The sequence below is a fragment of the Miniopterus schreibersii genome (genome assembly GCF_964146895.1).
Source record: "Miniopterus schreibersii genome assembly, chromosome: 11".
Taxonomy (NCBI): domain Eukaryota; kingdom Metazoa; phylum Chordata; class Mammalia; order Chiroptera; family Miniopteridae; genus Miniopterus; species Miniopterus schreibersii.
This window is the reverse complement of record NC_138111.1, coordinates 51,821,865-51,844,558: the sequence shown is the minus strand read 5'-3', so window position 1 is coordinate 51,844,558 and position 22,694 is coordinate 51,821,865. Positions and strand designations below refer to the sequence as shown.

At 38.7% G+C, this 22,694-nt stretch overlaps 1 protein-coding gene across 3 annotated transcripts in view; it reads left to right on the top strand.

The window, feature by feature from the left end:
* FREM1 (FRAS1 related extracellular matrix 1) overlaps window positions 1–22,694 on the top strand; it is a 140,600-nt gene that overhangs the window by 113,792 nt on the left and 4,114 nt on the right. For all 3 annotated transcript variants that reach the window (XM_081150887.1, XM_081150888.1, XM_081150889.1), the window contains 9 exons: window positions 1,029–1,158; window positions 3,724–3,796; window positions 9,200–9,349; window positions 10,826–11,064; window positions 11,743–11,790; window positions 12,009–12,173; window positions 12,358–12,486; window positions 12,928–13,043; window positions 21,561–21,646. In XM_081150887.1, the coding sequence (XP_081007013.1) occupies window positions 1,029–1,158; window positions 3,724–3,796; window positions 9,200–9,349; window positions 10,826–11,064; window positions 11,743–11,790; window positions 12,009–12,173; window positions 12,358–12,486; window positions 12,928–13,043; window positions 21,561–21,646 (1,136 nt within the window). The remainder of the gene's footprint in view (window positions 1–1,028; window positions 1,159–3,723; window positions 3,797–9,199; window positions 9,350–10,825; window positions 11,065–11,742; window positions 11,791–12,008; window positions 12,174–12,357; window positions 12,487–12,927; window positions 13,044–21,560; window positions 21,647–22,694) is intronic.

The window sequence follows — 22,694 nt, the reverse complement described above, 5'->3', positions numbered from 1 at the left end:
ATTCATCAATCTCTGCAATAATTCCTTGCTTCCTCACCTGTCCCACTGGTCCATGGTCCCTGAAGTAGGAGACAGAGCTAGTGAGTTTATTTTGCTAGGGAACTTAATATATAGGATGTGACTGTGACGCATGATTGGTATGAGGACATAAAGTGGTTGTTAGAGTATAAACTTATTCTCTAATAAGAATGGTCCCCAGGAAAGCCTAGAGAGCCCTGTGCGATTTGAGAACTCCATGCTCCATCCACATGGTGGCACCCAGAATTTCTAGTTCTGTAAGAAAAAAATTATTAAAAAAAATTTAAACCTGGAGGAAAGAGCCTGAATCCAGTTGGCCTGTTTGAAAATACAGTAAGGCAACTGCCATGGGTTTTGTAAATGTAGATGAAAGGGAAATGAATGAGACAAGCAATGGAAGTGTGTTAAAGCATCATAGTGAAGACTGCTTGTGTCTTGTATATTGCTGAAGGTTACAGGGGGTAAAAAAAAAAAAGTAACAACATGTTTGGGGAGAAATATTTGGGTGTAACATCTTAAGTTTTCTAACCTGAAAAGGGGAAATACTTTAGGAAAAGATAAAATTGTATTTTTCTGCTCTAGCTCAAATGCAAGAGTCATGAACTTCAGTTATGTCCTTTCCAAAAGTGAGTGTCTCCTTGAACTTCACAACTGCTGGCTCCTTTCCCTTCAGAACACTCCAGTTTAAATACCTTTTTTTTTTGTCATTAATAACTGTGGGAATTCCAACAGTCTTTTAACCTTGGTTTCTGCATTTGTAAAATAGAGTTCTAATAATTTCTCTGTCTACCTCATGGTGTTGTTGTGTTAAATGAGATGTTAGTAAGAGTTCTTTGTGAACTAAAACGCAGCAAACAAGTGTAAGATTTCCAGCACTGATGCGGGTTGGTGGACCACCTCCATCACCAGGATGTGCACCACTGGTTTCGTCTCCTACCCAGCCCAGGACCCCTATGGACATGTATATACATGTCTAACGATTTTCCCTTTCCTTTTTCTTTTGTGCACAGTTTGGAACTGAAGTGGTCTCATATTGAGTGGACACAGACTGAATATGAGGTCTGCGAGAACGTGGGCGTGTTGCCCTTGGAAATCACCAGGAGGGGCTATTCCATGGACTCAGCCTTTGTGAGTGTAAAGGTAACAGCTCTAAAATGTAAACTCTTAAGCTAAAACTGGGGTTGCTGGTTGGTGCCTCTGATTATTTTCTTAGAGAAGATCAGAGTAAGCAAGGAAATTTTAAATTGTGGGAGAGTCACACTATTCTGGAGGTTCTAGGTATAGAATCTCCTTGCCCTTCCACCCTTTATCTAGCTTCATTAGCTCCTAGAGATGATATTTTTAACTCATTTTTAGTTTGTAAATCTGGTTATTAAGTCTTGAAGTTTGATTTCACTGGGAGATATATACAACCTGGTGAACCTGGGCCACACTCTGCTTTGGAAAGAAATGTTTGTAGGCAAGACATCCTGTGACCTCACAGAAAGGTACCCAGAGCGACTATCAGTCCCCAAATGGCTTTCTCTGAGCGTGCACCAGGATTACTTCCTCTGGTTTCAGCAGGGAAGGAAAATCAGGGGAAAAACCTATCATAAGAGTCCCCAAGCCTTATGTACAAAAATAAGAGAGCATATTTCAATACAGGTGCCCTGAAATATAAGGAATTTTCAGTAATCATTTTGGGATTTGTCAACTTGCTATTCCCTTCTATTGACATAGACCTGGAGACAGCCTATGGCTTCTAGAATTGAAGGATGCTTTAGGAGCTGCTATCTCAATGGCACTTCAGGAGAGGGAAAGCATGAGAAGCTTTTACACACTAATGACAGCAAATCGCCTTAAGACCCCCTCTTCAGCCTAATGAAAGGGACTCTGGTATTAGCTTCTGGGAAAAACGGCATCTCAGTTAAGTCTCAGTTACAATAATAAATTCAAATCACCCTCAGAACCTTGTGCACCTAAATTCTACCACATTTATCTTTGCCGTGGGCATAGGCTCTTTGCCCCAGGTCCGTGGGTGCTTTACTGTTGTAAAAGCATCAGACAGCGCGGCATGCCCTGTAATTCCCCGGCAGATTGTTTAGGGAAAGAAGGAATCTGCCTGGGTGGTTTTCTAATAGCCCTCTGGTCCTGCTTAGAAAGCACCAGATGCTTGAGTCTGGAGTTTTGGGCTACACCACCACTCACCTTGCCAGGTAGGAAGAACATACATGGTATGACATGGAACCTTTTGTCTGCTTAAGCTGCATGCACACCGTGAACCTGCCAGCCAAGCGCACAGGCCTCCATCAGACGCAGCCGAGACCGTCAGGGACGACTCTGTCCACAGCACACGGCCGGCTGCTCCACCCCAGAGCTTCCTGGCTTGACCAGGAGCCGAGAAGGAGAAAGCCCTTTCCCAGGTTGTTTGCCCTGGGAACAAATCGTGCATCCTCACTGGGCTGATTTCTCCAACCACCTTGCCTCAGACCATTCCTTTTCCCACGTAGGATTCTGTAAACTCAGTGGTGGTAAATACTAGGTAATTGCACATGCGAGAACCATGCGGGGATATGTAACTCCTGGCATATGGTGCGTGCAGGTGTACAATGGGCTGCCTCTCCACAATGAAAGACTCTTCGGGAGCAGCCTTGGCACTGCAGGCAGAGAGCAAATGGATTGTAGGAGGTCAGACCCTTCCTGAGCACAGTGTTTCCAGGGCAGACCCATCGGCAGACGGTAGGGCCTTTGATTAGAAACAGAGATAATGTCTGAGGCCATAGAAATAAGAATTCTAGAGTTTTTAATTGCGCATTTTATTTCTTTGTAAGAAAGTAAAGAAATATAGTAACCCACTTTCCTGACCATCTTAAACATCTAAAAAATGCAAAAATACAGCAGCTGCCTGCCTGTGCTTTCCACGGGGTTCCCATCCAGTGACCTCTTTTTCAGCCAAGGATGCCATTCTTAACATGTACATATTTAGGCTCCCTCTGGGGGAAGTTAAGGCCATAACTTTAGAGCCCTAGGTTTTTAGCCCTAGGAATGGGGAACATGGGATCAGTCAATAGTCTCTTTAAATTAGAGCAATTTTTGTGTTCTTTTGCAACTGACTTGGTAGAGCCTCTTGGTTCTGGGCGTGGATTGCCTTTCTGGGGTTGTTCCCCAGGTCTGTCATCCCCACACAGTCCTCATTCATGTCTGTGAAGAGGGATGGCTTCATTCCGACAGGAACACGGAGCAGACTTGCTTTAATTCATCTAGTCTGAAGGCTTTCAGGGCCCTGGAGCTCGCAGGAGATCTCAGAGCTGGCTGCGCAATCAGCACACAGGTTGTCAGGAGCACCTACATTTCTTCCCCGCTTCACTCCTTCCCCTCTCTTTCCTCTGAGGCATTATTTTAAAATAAGGTTGGGTTAAAGGGAAGGTAATAAAATAAAATCCTACTCATAACAAAGAGAAAAAGATTGTTTAAAATTCATGTTACTTTCTCGAATAATGGAATCATTTATAAAGAAGCAAAAAATAATTTTACTTTCATTGATATTAGTTTAGAAGAAAGTTAACTTTAAGGAAGATCCATGTAGCTTGGATCAAAAATGGTTTATTATAATAAAAAACACGTTATGTTAAAAACATAGTTTAGTCTAGTATGAGACTAGACTAGAGGTTTTTCTATTATAGAATATTTATTTTTATTAAAAAATGACATTTATTTCCTTTTAAGGTCAACCAAGTGTCAGCTACAGTTGGAAAAGATTTTACGATTACTCCATCTAAATTGATTCAGTTTGACCCAGGTACGTTTTGTGTCTACAGTTTATTTCATGTTTTTGTAAGGAAGTCTGGAGATTTGGGAGAATATGGGACATTATGCAACTTACCCAGAATATAGGACATTATGCACCCAACCAGAAACTCCTTAGGGAACCGTATCACCTACTCCAAGAGAGATCAATTTGGACTTGGGGTTTTGTCCCTCATATTTTATTTTATTACAAGTGAGTATTTATTTAAAATGAGATCATAACAGCCCTGGCCGTTGTGGCTCAGTTGGTTGGGCGTCATCCCGTGTACTGAAAGGTTGTCAGTTCGATTCCCGGTCAGGGCACATGCCCAGGTTTTGGGTTCAGTCCCCTGGGTGGGGGCATGTAGGAGGCAGCCCATCGATGTTGTGCTCTCACATTAATGTTTCTCTCTCTCTAAAGATCAATACTTTTTTTAAAAAAAATGAGATTGTAACAAATAAGAAATATCAAATATCAAAGCAAACATCCAAAAATACAGAAAAAATGTCATTTTAAAGATTAATTAAAGCTGAAATAATTTAATTGCCTCATATCTTGATGGAAATTTTCAGAATGTTATATTCACGTGGATTCCTAAAGGTCATTTCTAAATTATTTCTATTGGAATAGGTTGTTATGAGGATATTCCAGGGAAATTGTTGTTTAATTAGATAGCACATATTTTGCTTTCAATCTGTGAAAAAATTTTTGCTAGGTGCAGAAGGGAATACAAAATAGGGTGCCTGCTCTCAAGGATGTTCTATAATTTGGGAAGTACAAACATGAAAACAACACCCCAGTAGTACATTGGGGCCCAAAGGATGAGCCATTGTTCTAGCTAAAGAAAATCCTGGAAGATTTCCCAGAATTCTGAGCAGGTAGAACAAGAAGATGGGGACTTTCAGTTGAAAGATGCCACATTGGTGGGGAAAGCCCTGAGCTGGAGCCTTGCCTTCTCCCCCTGGTTTCTGCTGGTGGGGGCAGGTAGCACTCACTGCTCTGCACAGTTCTCTCTCCTTCCCTCCGCTCTGGATCACCTGTCCGGGGGCAAATGGGAAAGGCCTTGAGAAGCAGCCACCCTTGTGGCTTTGCGGTCTCCTGCAGAGGAGGTGTTCTGTGCTCTGAGAACTCATCATCAAGTCCAAACTCTTGCCATTGTCTGCCACTGACACAAAATGTTTATGGCAAAACAAAACGGCTGAAATACCATCAACACTCCATCGACAATTTTAATGTTAAACATAGAAAATAAATGCCTTTCTGCAGTTCATCACAAGCAGCATGATGCTCGATGACTCTATTTGTTTGCGGGGACTGCCCTAACAAAGAATCACAAACCAGGTAGCTTAAAGCAGAAATGTATTGTCTCACAGTTGTGAAGGCCAGAGTTCAAGATCAAGGTTTGAAGACTGTGAGAAAAAAATCTGGTCCGTGCCTCTCTTCCGTGCTCTAGTGGTTTGCTGGAGTCTGTGGCGTTCCTTGGCTCCTGCTGTCTTCAAGTCTCTACTGGCATTCTCCTTGTATCTGTGTCTCTGCTCAAATTTCCCCTTTTTATAAGACTTTATTTTCCATTAAGGTCATATTCGGAGGTACTGGGAATTAGGACTTCAAGATATGGACTTTAGAGTGACAAAATTCAACCTATCACAATAAGATTTAAATTTACATGGCAACAACCCAAGTATTGTTGTTGGCCTCCTTCCTGTGAAACTTACAAAAGTTTGTTTCGTAGGCTGACCACACTTTGACAGAATAGACATGCCCATTATGTACTGGATGTTTCCATTCAGGTTGCCGCAGGCTCTTAGGTTCTGGTCAGCCCTAAGATGAACCGGTGTGGCGCATTTGCAGCATGCCCTTTCGTTCTTAGTGTTAAGGCAGTCCCAATCTTTCTACTTTTTGAGAGCCGGGAGTCTCTGTCACATATCATCTTTATTATCTGAGGCCTGTTTGTCACAAGATTATAAGTGATCTTGGTTTTCAGTAGATTTGAGCAGCCCACTAGGTGCTCTGTTTGGAACTAGAATGCATGACAGTTAGAGGACTCTCAGAAAGCTACTTCTTGGAGCTGCTGCTGGATAAGATACATACCCATTTATCCAGAAGAGTTTATATGCTGTTTTGAGTAGATACTGATGGCTTCTAGGGGCCCTAAAAAGTCATGATTTTAGAGCTTACTTAGACTTGTTAAGAAATAAATAAACATACCTTACAAGTTAAAAAGAAACAACACTTACTTGGATGTTCATTGTTTAAGAACGTATTAGTCAGAAACAGTTTCATAAACTAAAGGCTTACTTTAGAGCATTTGTAAGTTTCCCATGTGCACAGGTCCTCTAAATATTTATTAACTCCCATTTGTTAATTCTTGCCTCTTTTGTGGCTGGTACCTCCACCCTCTCACCCACCCCTTTGGCCCAAGCAATCTGTGTGTTCTTTAAAAACAGCAGTTTCCACAATTGGAGACGAAACAGAGAGTGAGAAATCAAAGACGGTGGGATATGATAAGGTTACGGAGTTCCTGGGAGGCAGCTGGAGAGAAGCTGATTTTTCAGGCCACTGAGCTATACTCAAGTAAGCTCACCTTGCAGCCATTGTACCAAACCAAAAACTAATCCTGACTCCTCTGCATTCAGCTTTTGTGACTAATCGTGAGTCAAAGTGTAAATATTCGTAATAAAGTGATTGTTTTCCTTTAAAATATGTGTTCTTGGAATGTCTGCTGCATTCTTAATTGAGACTTCATCATTCCTGAGAGTCAAAATATTTTCCAAAGGATCAGCTCTCTCAGGTGGCATTTACTAAAAAACATGGAGAAAATGTCTTTCAATGGAGAAATCTGCCTTTGCAGGAAAATAGCCAGGAATGGAGCTACTCTGTAAAGCGGGGTATGTCTGCATAAAATGACACCTCTCTCTCCTCTTCCACACCTTTTGTTTTATGGGAACAGGGGGCCAGTTCAAGCCTCCTGAAATTGCTTATAATCGGGGTAATTTAACAAATACTTTTCACCTTGAAAGTGGGAAAGGAAGGAAAAAGAAAAAAAAACAAGACAGTTCTTACTTCCAATCTCATTAACCTAAGAAAGTTGGTCCTATGTACACACCTGGTCGGCATGGAAGCAGAGTTGAAATGCAGGCAAACAAATCAGAAGCACTTAAATGAAACAGGGAATAGGTTTTCTCTAGCCATCTGGTTCTACTCCATAAGAAAAAAAATTGTTAAAATAAGAGGGCCTTGGAAATAGTGTTTTTGTATTGGATTTTTATTTGAATAATGCTTAACTGAATGGGCTTTGAGAGTCAAAACGTTTCTCTGAATAGTAAAAATCTTGTATTCATATGTTTTCTTCGTTGTCCAGCCTCTCGTTTCTTTATGCCAGTTTCATTAGAGTAGTTGCCACCTGGTCTCCCAACTTCTAGCCTCTCTGCCTGGGCCCCTAAAGCTTCCCACATCACTTCCAGCTTTCTTTTTTCAATACATCCATTTTCAAGAGCCTTGCCTGTTGCTTGTGGTTTAAGGTCTGAATCCAGCCACCTCTTTAGTGTCCCGGGCTCTCTGAAATCTGACTCAAAGCTGCGACTGTGGCCTCATTGCCCCCTGCTCACCCCGTGGCCTCTCTATTCCCGCGGTTGATCCGCTCAGCTTTCCCTGAGCAAGGCCACTGCTCTGCTATCTTCCTGCCTTTGCTTCTGTTGTTTGCCAATTTCTTCCCTCCAAATCCTTCCAGCTCTGGAGCTCACATGCATATAGTACTCACCATCTACTGTGTGTCTTTTCACAGCTAATCATACATAGCCTTGAATAATTGACTTTGCTTGTACTTACATCTTGTCTCTTCAGAGAGGTTTTAAAATCTTTCTGTCAGCCTTGCATAGGTTATACCTCTGGTATTTTCCAAAGCATCTAAAGCAAAAGTAAGCACATGATAGATACAAAATAAAATATTTTGATGGATTGATTTATCCATCCATTTTGGTGGGACTTATATTTTATATTAGATACTTCACCTTCTATTTTTAGATAATGAAAGCAATCGATTTAAGAACTCAGTTGATACTGAAAGCTTAACAAATGAGCTGTCAGCCTATTTTTTAAAAAATAAAATTATTTCAAATACACTTATTTTTTTTCCCTTTAAGCGCAGCCAAGAGTAGTATAAGTTAACAGTTTCACCTCTCCATCGGATTCTGTTGGGGATCGATGAGACTTCGGTTAGATCACGAAATCTATATTGACATGATTTCTAGAAGGAGGCCATCGTGTAGGTGGCACAACCGAGAGGCATAAATCTATAGAAAACAATCTGCAAGGAGAAAAGAACTTAGATTTTCCGAAGGCTAGAAAGAGAATGTGTAACTGTTTGTGTAGATGAATGTATGGGAATAAAAGCGCTGAAATAGCCAATGAGTAAATGAGGGAGGAAAGGTTTCAAAACTTAGTCCTGGAAGGTTAAACCATAAGTTTATTATCTTTCTTCCCCTTCAACTTGAGCCTTTTTTCCTTCACTAAACTTCCTTTTCTTGCGGCCACCACGTTGCCTCTAAATAAACTCCAGAGTCTGCCCTGGGATCCAGGTCACGGACCCTGGTCAGGGTCCCACAGCCTCAGCAGTTCCCCCGGCTTTAATGTGCTGGGGTTCGGGCCTGCTGTGCGCCCCATCTTAGCGGTGGTGGTAGGATGGCTGGGGATATGTTGGAAACATCACAACTGTTCAGTATTAAATTCACAAAGTTACTGTGAACCAGGCTTGATTGAAACTCCATCAACAGAGGCAGACAGAAAGAAAAGAAAAAGCAAACTGGCTCCATCTATTTCTAGAACTCCCAGCCCATAACTTCTCTCTAGGAGGATATCAAACTACCGCGTATGACATCATCAGAAAGGGGATTTGCAGGCGAGAAAGATTTCAGGAAGCGGGGCAGCCGATGGAGGCAGCTGTCTTTAGAAATCAATCACGTCAAGGGTTCCATGAATAGCACCAAGTACCATCCAATAATCACTTATAACTGTCTGCACCGACATCTTAAGGGTTTTGAAACTGGTAAGCTTTTAAGATTGCAGTACTTGTTTATTCTTAAGTAGAGAAGGGGCAGGTCGGGAAAAAATTAAATCTTGGATCTCATCTACTAACCATTTTTTTGTTCAACCCCTTGCAAAATGCAGTGCTTTTTTTTTGGTTGTTTTTTTTTGTTACAGTGTTTGCATTTAAATGAAATCATCATTGTCCAGGAACAAATGTGGTCTTTTAATATTATTTGGGGAAACAGCAGGACTTCAGCGAGTTGGTAGCAGTACAATAGCTCACTCAGGCTACCTCATTCTAGCTGCAGACATGTTAATTAATATATTTCTCTGACACCTAGGTGATTGAAATAGCAATTAAAGAGTAATTAAAATGTTTACTTCTTGTAGGAATGTCAACTAAGATGTGGAATATAGCAATTACCTATGACGGATTAGAGGAAGATGGTGAGGCCTTTGAAGTGATTCTGAACTCCCCTGTGAATGCCGTGCTTGGCACAAAGACAAAAGCTGCGGTGAAAATTTTGGACTCAAAAGGAGGTATTCTTTTGATCATCTTGAAATCAGAAGCAGTCCTAGCGCGGCGGCCGCCTGCTTTCAACAGCCAATGCGCTTGATAACGCCTTCATGTCAAAATGCTTAATTTCTTGTCAAGAAAGCAACCTCGGTCGTGATGCAGGCTCTTTATTCAGCTTTCTGCCTCATGCGGTTTTCCTCCCGCTAAGAACTCTCGTTTCGGAAAAGCAACAAGTCAGGGCCGTCGTTAGTTTTTTTTCCTACCCGTTTGTTGTTCTCACCAAGGGGGAAACAATGTTGGTGAGAATCTATCGACAATTATTTTCCCTCGGAGTTTGTAGGGCTGTAATTATCTTCCCCTGTTAAAGAGAGCTCTTAGTGCCTAAAATCTGAGCCCCCACTGGAGTGTGACCAGGAAAGGTCTAAAAGAGGAAGGAATGGGAGAGAAATAGATGTGAAAGGTGCAGCTGGCCTGGGGATTCAGGAGCAGCTGGAGAACATTAATGAATAACCTTGGGTTGCAGAGCCAAATGGGTCCTGGATGGTATGCTAAAAAACAACCTGTGAACTAAATAAAACAAAGACCCACCAAAGTTTTTGGTGCTTTGATTTAAAAAAATTTTTTTTGGCCAAATACCTTCTTATTTGTCTGTTTAGCATTTGACAACTGTCCAGTTACCATGCTAGCTCTTAATCTGCTGCTTTTATACCTGTCATGGCCTATGGTTCATATATTTTCCTGATTTGGAATCTATGGTCTCCTCTTCCCTTTGTCATCCTATCATAAAATAGACACTATCACCTTTCTCCTGTAATATTCATATTCCCACAACACCTCTTCCCACCACCTTTCTTCCCCCCCCCCCAGTAGAATTTTCTGGCTATATTAAGTATATAAAATATATGAAGCACACACTTTACACATGAAGTATAAAATATCCAGGTGTGAGTGCTGGGCTTAGATTCTTTTCATACTAATTGGCAATGTTTCCCAGTAGAAGTGGCTCCATTAAGACTTATTGGATCTTTGCTCTCTAGCAGTTGAATGCTAATTTTTGTAATTCTTGCTTGATTTCACTGATATCTTCAAGCAATTCCAGTGTCTACCTCTAGGAGACCGGGGAAAGGAGGGCCACGTTGTAGGATGGTACTTGAGCAGTGACTGAACCTGACGTGTTGAAGAGCGCTGTAATAGGGACAGCAGTGAGGCTGCTGGGGTATAAGTGTGATTCTCAAACCACGACGATTTTCATTTGTGGTTTGGGAAATCAATTCCATGATTTTACAATCACCCTGTAGATGTGCAGAATGGCATAGCTTTCCTGGATGGAAACTGATTCAGAGTGAAGGAGTTTTTGGCAAATGGCAAAAAGGCAACATCTGGTGGGAAAACCATCTGTCTAAGTTTCATGATAGGCTGCTCCAGGGGCTGTGTCAATGTGATCACTTATCTGTTTGTATAAAATGAATGAACTGACCTGCCATCTTGCCTGCCTCCAGGACAGTGCCATCCTTCATCTCCCTTCACCCCAAACGAGCACAACGCGTGGAAGAAGGGCATTTGGCACCCGCTGGCCCCAGGGTCTTCCTCCCCCACCACTCCTGGTTCCTTTCATCTGGAAAGAAGACCTCTTCCGTCTTCCAACCGGCTAGCAGTCACCAGGGGAGACACCCCACAGGGCTTTGATTCTACATATCTTTATGGAAGGAAACTTAGAACCCAAGGGAATGGCAAAACAGTAAGGATGGGGACCTCCTGGGATTTGATGTATGGAGTACATATTAAAAGAGTCAAAAGATATTAATGAATATTCCTAAACACAGAAGAAACTGTTTTGATTTTTATAGTGAGTGGGTGCCATGGTTCCTTGCACAATCATGCAGTGCCTTTTGTATACAAATATCATAATGCTATCCATCTTCATTGACTGTACTAATTAAGGGGATAGATATACTGACTCATCCATATGATTTCAGCTTTGGTACCTTTTGAAATCAAGACAGATAGGGAATGACCAGTTACCGTGGAATAGAAGGAGATTAAGCAATCTGCTTGGGTGTGGAAACCATGGCTTTTACCTTATTAGCACAGCAGTCTAACCAGGCACACACTCATGTGTGTGTGTATGTGCATGTGTGTGTGTGTGTGTTCTTGGACTGGTGTGCACTATGGATGTACTGACAAAATAAGGATGTCTTTTCTCCCTGACTGGGGCTATGAATGTATGAATCAACATTGATAAGTTGTGATTAGGTCCAGTGATTTTTAAAATCCCAGTGATTTAGACATGAAAAATCTTGAGAATCATGTTTATAAAAAACCAGACATTAATAAGATGTTACTGGAAAGGTTTTAGCCTATTGCTAATTATTATTCCAGCTAATTTTGTTCATATTTTGTTCTCTGTTGATTTCAGGTTCATCCATCCTCTGTTTATAGAAATGGAACAGACATCATCTATAATGTAAGCTTAGTCTGAGAGAATGGCTAAATTTCTTGTATTTATGCGTGCAAAATAGTTAGTGAATCCATTTTTTATGTCGTATGTAAATTTCTCTTAAACACCTGGTTTGAAATTTGTTCTGAAATCCAATTTTCAAATTGCTCATTTTTACAACAAATGTTTTTGTTTGCTACCTCGCTGTCTGTTTTGTCTTTATTGTTGTTTATTGATTTCCTCAGTATCATGGAATGATTTCCCTGCACCTGGAGGATGACAGCTCCCCAACTCACAGAAGGAAGACCAAAGTATCCGTTATTAGTCGGCCACAAAAGACAATCAAAGTGGCAGAAAGGCCTCAAGCAGATAAGGTGGAATCCACAACCAACTCACACTTCCCCAGACAGGTAGGAAAATCTTTTCACTTCCTATTCACCTTGCAATGAGCTGTTTCCTGGACCGTAAAACAGCCTTCAAGCTCAGGGATAGTTTACTCAACACAAACGCTACTCCACACATGGGGACCTAAAGGGCGTAAGAATTCGATCAGCGTGCGTTAAGTCAAATCTCAATTGCCTTTCCTTCCCATAGAGCCATCTGCCCTCATTTCCAAAGAACTGCACACTGGAATTGGAGGGACTCTTCCATTTCGATGAAAGCCTCCAAAAGCTGTATAAGTGCAACGGGATTGCCTGGAGAGCTTGGAGCCCCCAAACCAAGGTGAGACACAGCTGAGCAGCCAAATACTTGGCTTGCAGTGTGCCCTGTAACACAGCGGCCCTGTCAACGCGTGCTGCGGCTCCCTGCTCTTATTATACATTTTAAAGGAGAAAAGGGAAAAGTGGCCCAAGTGACGTTTTCAAAATCACAAAATGCGTTCGTTATATCAATACAATTTTAGAATTTAAGAAAAAGAAAATACATTAATTATATCAATATAACTTAAGAAGCATTTGTTTAATTATCAGAATATCAAAGGTATAAAAGTTTTTTGCTAACTTTACTAGTGTTTTCTGTAAGAAGGTGGAGAATTGGGATTAAGGCTGACCTTCCTGGTGACAAAAACTATTCAAGTTAAGGGACTCATAGGACTCTTATGCTGAGAACAGACTCTAGACTGTAAAGACTGCTATGATGTGAACACAGACAACTGTTTTTCAGGAGGTGGAAGACAAATCCTGCCCGGCCGGGTGGCACCAGCACTCCGGCCACTGCCACACCTTGATCACAGAACAGAGAGGCACGTGGAACACAGCGGCCCGATCTTGCAGGGGACAGTAAGAAACCTTGTTTCACATTTGACTGATGTTTTATTTTCTCCTGTCCTTTTATTTTCTCATGGAATTGTAGGGTTACGTCACTCATCCAAGTGTTGAGTGTCTAATACCTACCTGGCTTTGTTTTAGGAGCCCAGAGAGAGTTCTATGGTTCAGGATGGATTTGGGACTGATCTTTGGTTTAGCTTTTTTATGGTAAAACTGTATCATTGCCACGTTTCTATTGTCTAGCATCTCTGTCTCAGTCTTTTGGAGAAAGTCAGAAGGAGCTTTTCTGAGTCGGCAGCATTGCAAGTTCTATCATTTTTTTTTATTAAATAAGAATTCCTGCTCATTGATTTGAAAATATGTAGCAGTGAAAGGTCTTATAGCTTCAGACCTATGACAGTGTAAGAGACATTGATGATTATGAAACCAGACAAGTTGGACAAAGGGTCACTGGGTAATGGAACACTCAGTGAAGGATGACTTGTGGTTAAATAATGACAACAAAATTTACCTAGTCCAGAAAGACTTTAAAAATCCTAAGTATCCCTGACCCTCCTTTTTAGCCTACCTGGATATTATCCAAAACAATGCAATTAGACTAATATGCCCTATAGCTGGAGATTGAGACTAGAGAAGTCCCTGGTGGATATCAGTCAGATCTTGCAAGTTATCAAATTTTAAAAGTTATGCTTTCTAAAAACACTGGTAATAAAATGAAAGGACAAACCATCTTTGGGAAAAGCTAATCTCAAATTGTATATCTGATGAAGATCTTGAATCTTGAAAATACAAACAACTCCTACAAATCAATTACAAAAAGACAACCTGCTAAAAAAATGACAGATGACTTGGAGACCTCACAAGAGAAGATATACAGTTGGTCATCAGGTACATGAAAAAGTGCTTACCACCATTAGACACAGGGAAATGCAGATTAAAATCACAGTAAAATACCATTTCACACCCACTAGAATAGTTAAAAGTACAAAGACAGACAATACTATGTGTTGTAGAGCAAATGGAATTCTAACTTATTGGTGGATGTATAAAACGGTACAACCACTTTGTAGAACTGTCTGGAAGGTTCTTTAAAACTTATACGCATCTACCCTGTGATCTAGCCAGTCTATTCCTTAAGAGTTACCCAAGAGGAATAAAAATATATGTTAAAATAAAAAAAATGTTCACAACAATTTCATATCAATAGTCTTCATAATAACAATCGTTTGAGTCATTTGTCTTTTTGTTATTTATTTATAAGAGTTCTTTATATTTTCTCCATCAAAGGGAATATTGTAGATATATTTTTTTATAAATTATTTTATAAACAATAACTGTAATGAACTTCTGAAACCTCCAATGATGTGGATAAATTTCAAAAACATTATGCAGAGAGGAAACAACCCAATATAAAATACATATTGTGTGCTTTCATTTAAATAAATAGGAAAACAACTAATCCATTAGGTGGCATTATAAATAAAAAATAGTTATCTCTGGCAAGAATTGTGGGGTGACTGGAAACTAGATGAGGCTCTAGACTGATAAATTGTTCTATGTCTTGCTCTGGGTCGTTGTTATGTGGATATATACCATGTCAAACTTCATCAAATTGAACACTTTAAAATGTATGTATTTTAGTGTGTGGAAATTATACCTAGATTTTTAAAAGCTGATAGGTTATTTTAACAGTATATTTAAAAACTGATGAAATTAACCACCCTTTTCTTCACTGGTATATTTTATGTCCTAAGTATAAGTAAAGGTAACATAGAGGTTAGTCAGTGACTTTCACGTATTTGTAGATGGGTTGGTGGTATAAAATAAGTTAAAATTTTATTCATTTTATTTTGTAAATATATTTTAAATTTTTATTTTAGAGAGAGAGGAAGAGAGAGAGAGAAACATTGATGAGAGAGACATCAATCGGCTGTCTACTGCACGCCCCCTACTGGGGATTGATCCCAAAACCTGGGCATGTGCCCTGACTGGGAATTGAACTGGTGAACTCTTACTGGTTCATGGGTCAACGCTCAACCACTGAGCAACAGTGGCCGGGCTAAGTTAAATTTTTAAAAAATCCTATGAATATTCTTTGTTTAAATACATATATTCCCATAATGCTATATGTTAAAGAACAATGAAGACATTTTTCCACCAAAATAACCAAATGTCCTTGTTATATGTCGTTGACTTGGCTGTGGCTCCTGGTGACTCTATGAATGAGTGATTTCTACAATACCCTGCCCTCAACAGCACTGCTCAGCTCCGTAAACTCATGCCTGTGGCTTCTTTTGTGGAGTAAACCCATCTCATACTTGGTCTTTCTCTTTTCCTGCTGCCTTCTTTTTTCCCCCAGCATTATTGTCTTTTCCAAAGAACCCTGTCCTCTCATGATGTGGCCAAAGTAGGATAGCTTCATTCCTGTCATTTTTGCCTACAGCGATGTTTCAGGCTTAATTTCTGTAGGACTCACTTGTTCATCTTTCTGGTGGCCCAGGGTCTAGATGTCCTACTTTTACTGAATGTTTGTCTTAAAAATAGTGGGATAGGTCTTTTTTCCTCCTTAAGAAAAGAGCTTTGGTGTGGAATGAAAGCTTTCTGATTAGCAAGGACAAGATTACAACGTGCTGCAGAGGGGAAGATATGGTTTCTCTACTGACAAAAATGAGGGCAAGTGCGGAAGTGCAGTTTCTGCTGTGATTTATTGGTAAAATATAACGAGCAGAGCAACAGAACCCCCAAACCTCAAGTTTGGAAGCAGCCTATTGTTCATCTTCCAGTGGTTTTAAAATGACAGTGCAAGGAACTCTGGTGGCCTTAATGAGGCTTTACTTGATTCTTAATGTTATGAGAAAAATAAGGATGCGCACTGAGTGATCTCTTTCCATCCATTCATCATTGTTGGTGTAAGGTCACCAACTTTGTCTTGTCTTCGAAGGACTACTCTTCATTCTGAGATTATAACCTTCTAGCTTTTTGGTGTCAAATATCATTTCTATGGCAACTGATTGTAATATTGCCGATAGCTTCATGGTGACTACTCTGTATTTGTCCTCCAATGTCTCTGTTTATCTATTATATTGATCCGTCTAATTGTAGCTGGATTTTAATGGTGAGTAAGACTAGTTATAAAGGGGTTTTCTTCATATACCTATTACTATTATGCAATTCATTTATCCCAGTAATAAAATTAAGGTACAAATTAAATTAAAAGCCTAGCTACTTCCTCATGTATTTGATCTAAGATTTTATCTACAACCTGGTTTGAAGCATCATGACCCTTTTACAGGGACCTAGTTCTACAAGCTTCTTTGCCAATAACACCTTACTTTTAGATTACATTTTATAGTTTACAGAATTCTTTCACATATATTAGCTTATTTGATTGCCCATCACTTCAGTGAGGAAAGCAGGTGTCATTATCTACATTTACAGATAAAACAAAGAGACTCAGGGAAGCAAAATCACATGTTCATGTTTATACAAGCAAATAAATGAGAGAGAGAGAGAGAGCGAACACACATAATTTTCTATTATACTCTCCAAAATAGTTCCTTAAGTATAGGGGGATATCTCAGGTGTATTGACAACCACACCTATTTTAACTTTCTATTGGACTAACCTAAAGCAGATTTTCAGAACTATATGTTAATGTATTTGTATCTTTCACAGCAAAGACATATTAGGAATTTTTATTAAATCATGAATCCTAAGTTTTCTATGGGTTAGAATCGAAATAATGTCTCAGGGCAAACCTAAGGTACAATTAAGTTCTGAGTTTATAGGTTCATTCATTCAATAATTATTTATTTGGATACTTACTATAGACCAGACCACACTTTTAAGTGTTATTCCCCAGTGTTGACCCCACAACCCAATAAGACTTAATTCATTATTCCTCACTCACCAATGAACTTCAGAAATATAGATGCCATAACTCTTCATATGGCAGGTCCTTAAGCCCTGCATTTCACATCAGTAAAGTTGTCATCCAATCCTGATCATTTCTTCCCTCATGACCCTTCCCACAAAGCTCTCTCAAGACTGGAAAAGTCACTGAATTTAAATTACAGAATTTAGCTTTCATTGAATTGATATCTTATTATAGGTTCAATTAAAAAAGTTCTGTGGACCTAAATGTAATAATAGAACTTACCAGCAATATTTGTTGATTGCACATATAAAAACATAAATGGTATTTAAAAATAGTATAAATAGGTATATATTTTTTCTGAAATAAACTATGATAAAATCTATTATAATGATGTAAAATTCCTATCTCCCCTATTAATTTAAGGAGATTAGTGATCATATCTAGCAAATCAAACATGCACCAGCAGGGTCAGAACTAATTTGTTCATATGTTTTGAGGTTATTTCAATGAACTCTGGTCTCAGAATTGTTTTAAGCTGTAGGATTGTGACTTCCTTTTAGATGTAAAATTGAGAAAGCTTTCAGAACAAAAGAAAGTTTTTAGGGGCAACTGGGTTTTTCACCACATTTTATAAAATGATTAATTATGTATCTATTAGTAACATAATTTATTTTCAAATTACACATTGTCTATTCACCATATTGGTCCAGAAATTAAAACATCTCTATCAAATACCATTCTTTTTAGTTTTCCAGGATGTGTAAGAGAGGCAAAGAATATATTTGGTATGAGATTTTTAATAATATCATAAAAAGCTTCTAACTTGAAATTTTAATTGAAAGAATGGGTATGAATATTGATCTGATTTTATTGGTATGATACTTCAGTATGCTTTTTATTTCAGAAGGACAGCAAGAATGATTACCCCAAGAATAGTTCACACTTGTTACAGGCATTTCAGAAAGTGTCAGCTGCAGAGAAAAAGCAAACTAAAAGAAAAGAAATGCTCTCCATATCCTTTGGACTGGTCACTCCAAGAGGAACATTTTTGGGAGGCAAGGGCACCTCCTCAGTACAATTTTTCTCTGAACCCCAGTTTCTCTCTGACCATTCAACATGTTTTCATTAATCCTCCGGGCCTCTCCGCTTCCCTTCACCCATTACTTTTCAAGTTCATTTTGTTCTATTTTTCCTCCAACCCATGTGGCTTGAAAAATGGGTATTCCCCTGGGAATTATCAATTTCTTCTGTGATGTCAAATGTACAATTTCAACATTTTATAACCTAGATGTTTACCTTCTTATGAAATACGTTTATGAGATGGTTTTAGATTCTATAATTAGAATTACTATGCATCTAGTATGTCTTTGGTTTGGTCTCAGGGACCATTATTCATTTTGGGGCTTTGTTTCCCTGGGCTGCCTTGCTACTTGGAGTCCCTTGCAGAGGGTCGTTTACAGCCCCCATGTTTCAAGAAGAGCAGCAAATTTTACTTTATCCCTTGTCCCTAATCAGATCACTAGCTCAACTAAGTCTTTATCTCCAATCACCTTTCCTCCCCATTGGGGTTTTATTATTTTTCTAACCCAAAGGAGCCAGACTGCTTGATTGGGTATTTCTTGAATTTGCATATTGTAATCTCATCTGCTCATTTCCTTAGGTAGTCGTTGTACAATTGATAATTCTATTATTATAGATCATTATCTTTGAAACCATTTTGTTTTTCCAAAGGAGCGTCTGGAACCCCTGCTGACCTAGTCTTAAAGAGTTGTCTGAAATATATCTACGCTTAATCAAAAAGTTTTAAAAAAGTAGATGTGTATTTCTCTAGTAGAAAAATTGAGATTTCTGTTTTAAATACTATACTTTGAATGATTTAAAATTTCAAAGCTGTCAAAAGATTTATTTGCATGTTTGCCTCTGTATTTTATATTTATTTCTCTATATATACATATTTACCTATCTAATATCCACTGTACCTTATATGCTTATGAATGTAAAAGGAATTCTATGTTTATAAAATAATCAACATACAAATGCCTAACTATTTCTTTTATAAATAACCATGGTCTCACATTTTACCCACTCTAAACAGCTATTTTCTCATCTTGATTTTTTGGGAATTTTTGCTTCTTGGAGAGTCAAAAAAGAAATCAAACTTTCACTTGACCAGCTAAAATGGATTTTACAGTCTCTTTTAAAGATAATTTCAAGAATCTTAAAACAGGAGGGGATGTCAAATAAAGCCTGTATACTTCCTGATGATGCAGATGAGGCTGAAGTTACATCTATAGGGGAATTAGGGGCCGAGCAGAAAGTGGAAGCCAGGTCTCTCGTACTCTAATATACCATATAGACTGAGGAAGTCACTGAAGCCTTCCCTCAGACTATATTTAATACGCATTTGATATTCTAGGTCATAACTCTCATCACATTAGAATTACCATATTGGATGTGAGGGGTCAGGGAAAAAGTGTGCTCTCATGTCAACTGAACTGTCAGACAGGAGCTGACAGTAAATAATGAAATCAGAGACAAGTCACAAAACCCAAATCCAGTGCCTAAGGCCATTCAGAAAAGGAGTGAAGAGCCTCACACATCTCAGAAGGCCTAGAAGCACCCCTGCATTGTAGAACAGTAAAGGACTGGTATTGATGGGGGAAAAATCATTAAGAAATGGATTAATTATGCTCACTGTATGTGATCTGGAAAAGCAAAGAAATGGATCCGAAGTATGGAAGGACAAGCAAATAGAATAAAATTCAGTTCAACAGTTTTCCAAGCTTATACAAGTATTGCTAATTTTGTTTTCTATGTTTTAAAATATCCGTGGATATTAACCAGGCAAGAAGATCATGATGACTTTGTTCCTTGCTGGAAATGTTCTGTTCTAAAAAGAGAAGAAAAGAATTATCTATTAGCTTTTTACTTGAAGCATTTTTAAAGAGCTTTTAATGAGCACTGCTGGGGAATTAGACACAATCAAGTATTGCTTTTAAGAATAATTCAGCTACCTGAAAAAATGAGTCATAAAGAATTATCATGGCAGTCTGTTCCATGCTTCTATGGTGGGTTGGGAGAGATTAACCAAAGAATTTACATGCATATGTGCATAGCCCATGGACACAGACGATAGTGTGGGGAAGGCCTGTGGGGGGGCGGGGGGTGGATGCGGGGTGGAGGGGTCAGTGGGGAAACAAGGGAACATCCGTAATACTTTCAACAATAAAGATAAATTTTTAAAAAATAATTATTATGCCAGTTAGAATGTCTATCATCAAAATGATAAGAAATAAATTCTGGTGAGGACAGAGAGAAGGAAACCCTTGCGCACTCTTGGTGGGATTGTAAATTAGTGCAGCTACTGTGGAAAGCAGTCTGGAGGCTTCTCAAAAAGTTACAAATAGACCTACCATACAGTCAAGCAATTCCACTTCTGGGAATATGTCTGAAGGAAATGAAAACGCTATATTGAAGAGACATCTACACCCTCATGTTCACAGCAGCAGTGTTCACGATAGCCAAGACATGGAAACAATCTAAGTGTTCATCGCCAGGTAGACAGATGAAGAAGCTGTGGTTCGGATATACAATGAAATAGTGTTCAGCCATAAAAAAGAAGGACGGACATCTTCCCCTTTGTGACAATATGGATGAATCTTAAGGGCATTAACTGAGACAAAGAAATACAAGTATTGTATGGTCTCACATATATGTGGAATCTAAAACACAAAAACAAAAATAATGAATAAAGAGACCAAGTTTGTGGTTACGAGGCAGGGGATGGGGGATGGGGCAGTTGGAGAAAGGTGGTCAAAATGTACCAACATCCATTTATAAGATAAATAAATAATAAGTACTTGGGAATGGAACGTACAGCATGATGACTGTAGATACTGCTGTATGGTAGAGTCAAAAGTTGTTAAGGGCGTTCTCTTCAAAAGTAAAAGACATTTTTTTCCCTCTTTTCTGGTATCTATTGGAAATGATGTTAACTTATTGTGGTAATCATTTCACAATATATCTAAGTCAAGTCATTGTACCGTATACTTTAAACTTATAAAAAATAATTCTGTTATGGGGAAAAAAATATATATTCTTAAGAACAGGTGCTTTAACTTCTACACAACATATGGAGGTTTGACAGTGAGGCCATGCTCATTTCACTGAGTGTGATGAAAGGACCACAGTTATCAGGGTGTTTGACTAAACACATCAAGCTCAAAATGTAGGCCTCAAGTCATTTGATCTGAATTGTTTGGGTTACCTTAGTGATCAAATTAACTGGATGACTGCCAAATTTATGCCATTTAGAGAGAAACTTCCTATGAGAGGAGTAATATTTTGGCATTGGGTAATCTTTATGAGTAAGCAGTTGCTGATTTTTCTAAAAAGATATAGAAAAGCTATTGAATTTGTGGTTTAAAGCCCAGATATTATAATAAAATGTCACATTCTTTGCTGTTCACTTACCCAATCCTGCAGATACTCATTAAATTAAAAAAATAAAATAGAGTTTTAAAATCTTGGAAAGGTTTTTCTGCATATGTACGTTTTTCTAATTTAACTTGAGTTTGATTTCTGCTATGCATATCAGCAGAAACATTGAACCCTTGTCACTGACGCTCTCACTTTCATTCATTTGCTCGTAGTCACCTGGGCAGCCTTGTAACTGTCCTCTCCAGGCAGCATATGCGGTGGCTCTGGGACTTCAGTGGAAGGAAGCCCTTCTGGATAGGCAAGTATCTGTGCTACATGGAAGAGAACGTCTCTCTTCCATGGGCCAAGTGATTGTTGTTTACAATAACAAGTTACATTGCAAGGTTGGACAGTTTATCTTTTAAAACTCATCTTAATTACACAATACTTTCATTTTTAGACATCTATCTAAATGAAATAATAAGGGTTTGTTTATAAGTAAGAGAATCCAACAAATGGTTTTTCTAAAAGTAAAAAATTAGAAATAGCTATAAATAGGGGATGGTTAAATAAATTATAGTATAGCCATGTGAAGCAATATTTAATATTTAGTGCTTTACAAAAGCATTAAATATTAAAGACATGACAAAATGCCTCGTTTATTAATATTCAATAAATATCTATTGGATGAACATTATACATAAAATATGTAATGCATTGCATTTGTGCCAAGTTGTTAAGTAAAAAGGCAGAGTCCATAACCATATGAGACATGAAATAATTTAAAATAAAAAATAAATTTATACAAATGAGATATATATAAATTTATATACATATAACATATACATATACATACATATATTGAAACAAACATGTCAAACAATTAGAAATGTTTAACCTCCAGTTGAGAATTATAGGTGATCTTAATTGTATCCCTTCTTTTCTGAAGTTTTAATATTTCCTACATTTTTAACAATAATACAAATCCTTTCAAGCCACTTTCGAACTAGAATTCTCAGGGCCCATCAAAGTCAGTATTCTCACCACCTCTCCTTAAAGGTGTTGTATTTCAGGGAACACTAATAAACCATTCTTGGCTTTTTAAGATCTCTTTACTTCTAAGCGAGTCTCTAAATTCTGAAATCATCTGAGTGTATTAAGCTGAGGCTAAAGGGTAAGTTTTCTTTACATCCACAGCTGATTTCAAGACTCTGTTCCCGTGAAGTACCTGGGCATAGCGTGACCTGATCCCTAATTCAAGGGAACAATCCAGGACAAGCTAGCTTATTCCTAACTAAAAGTACTTCATCTTATTTTACCTCAAAGTATTGACTGAGAATCGGTTGAGAGCAGGTTGTGTGGTGTGT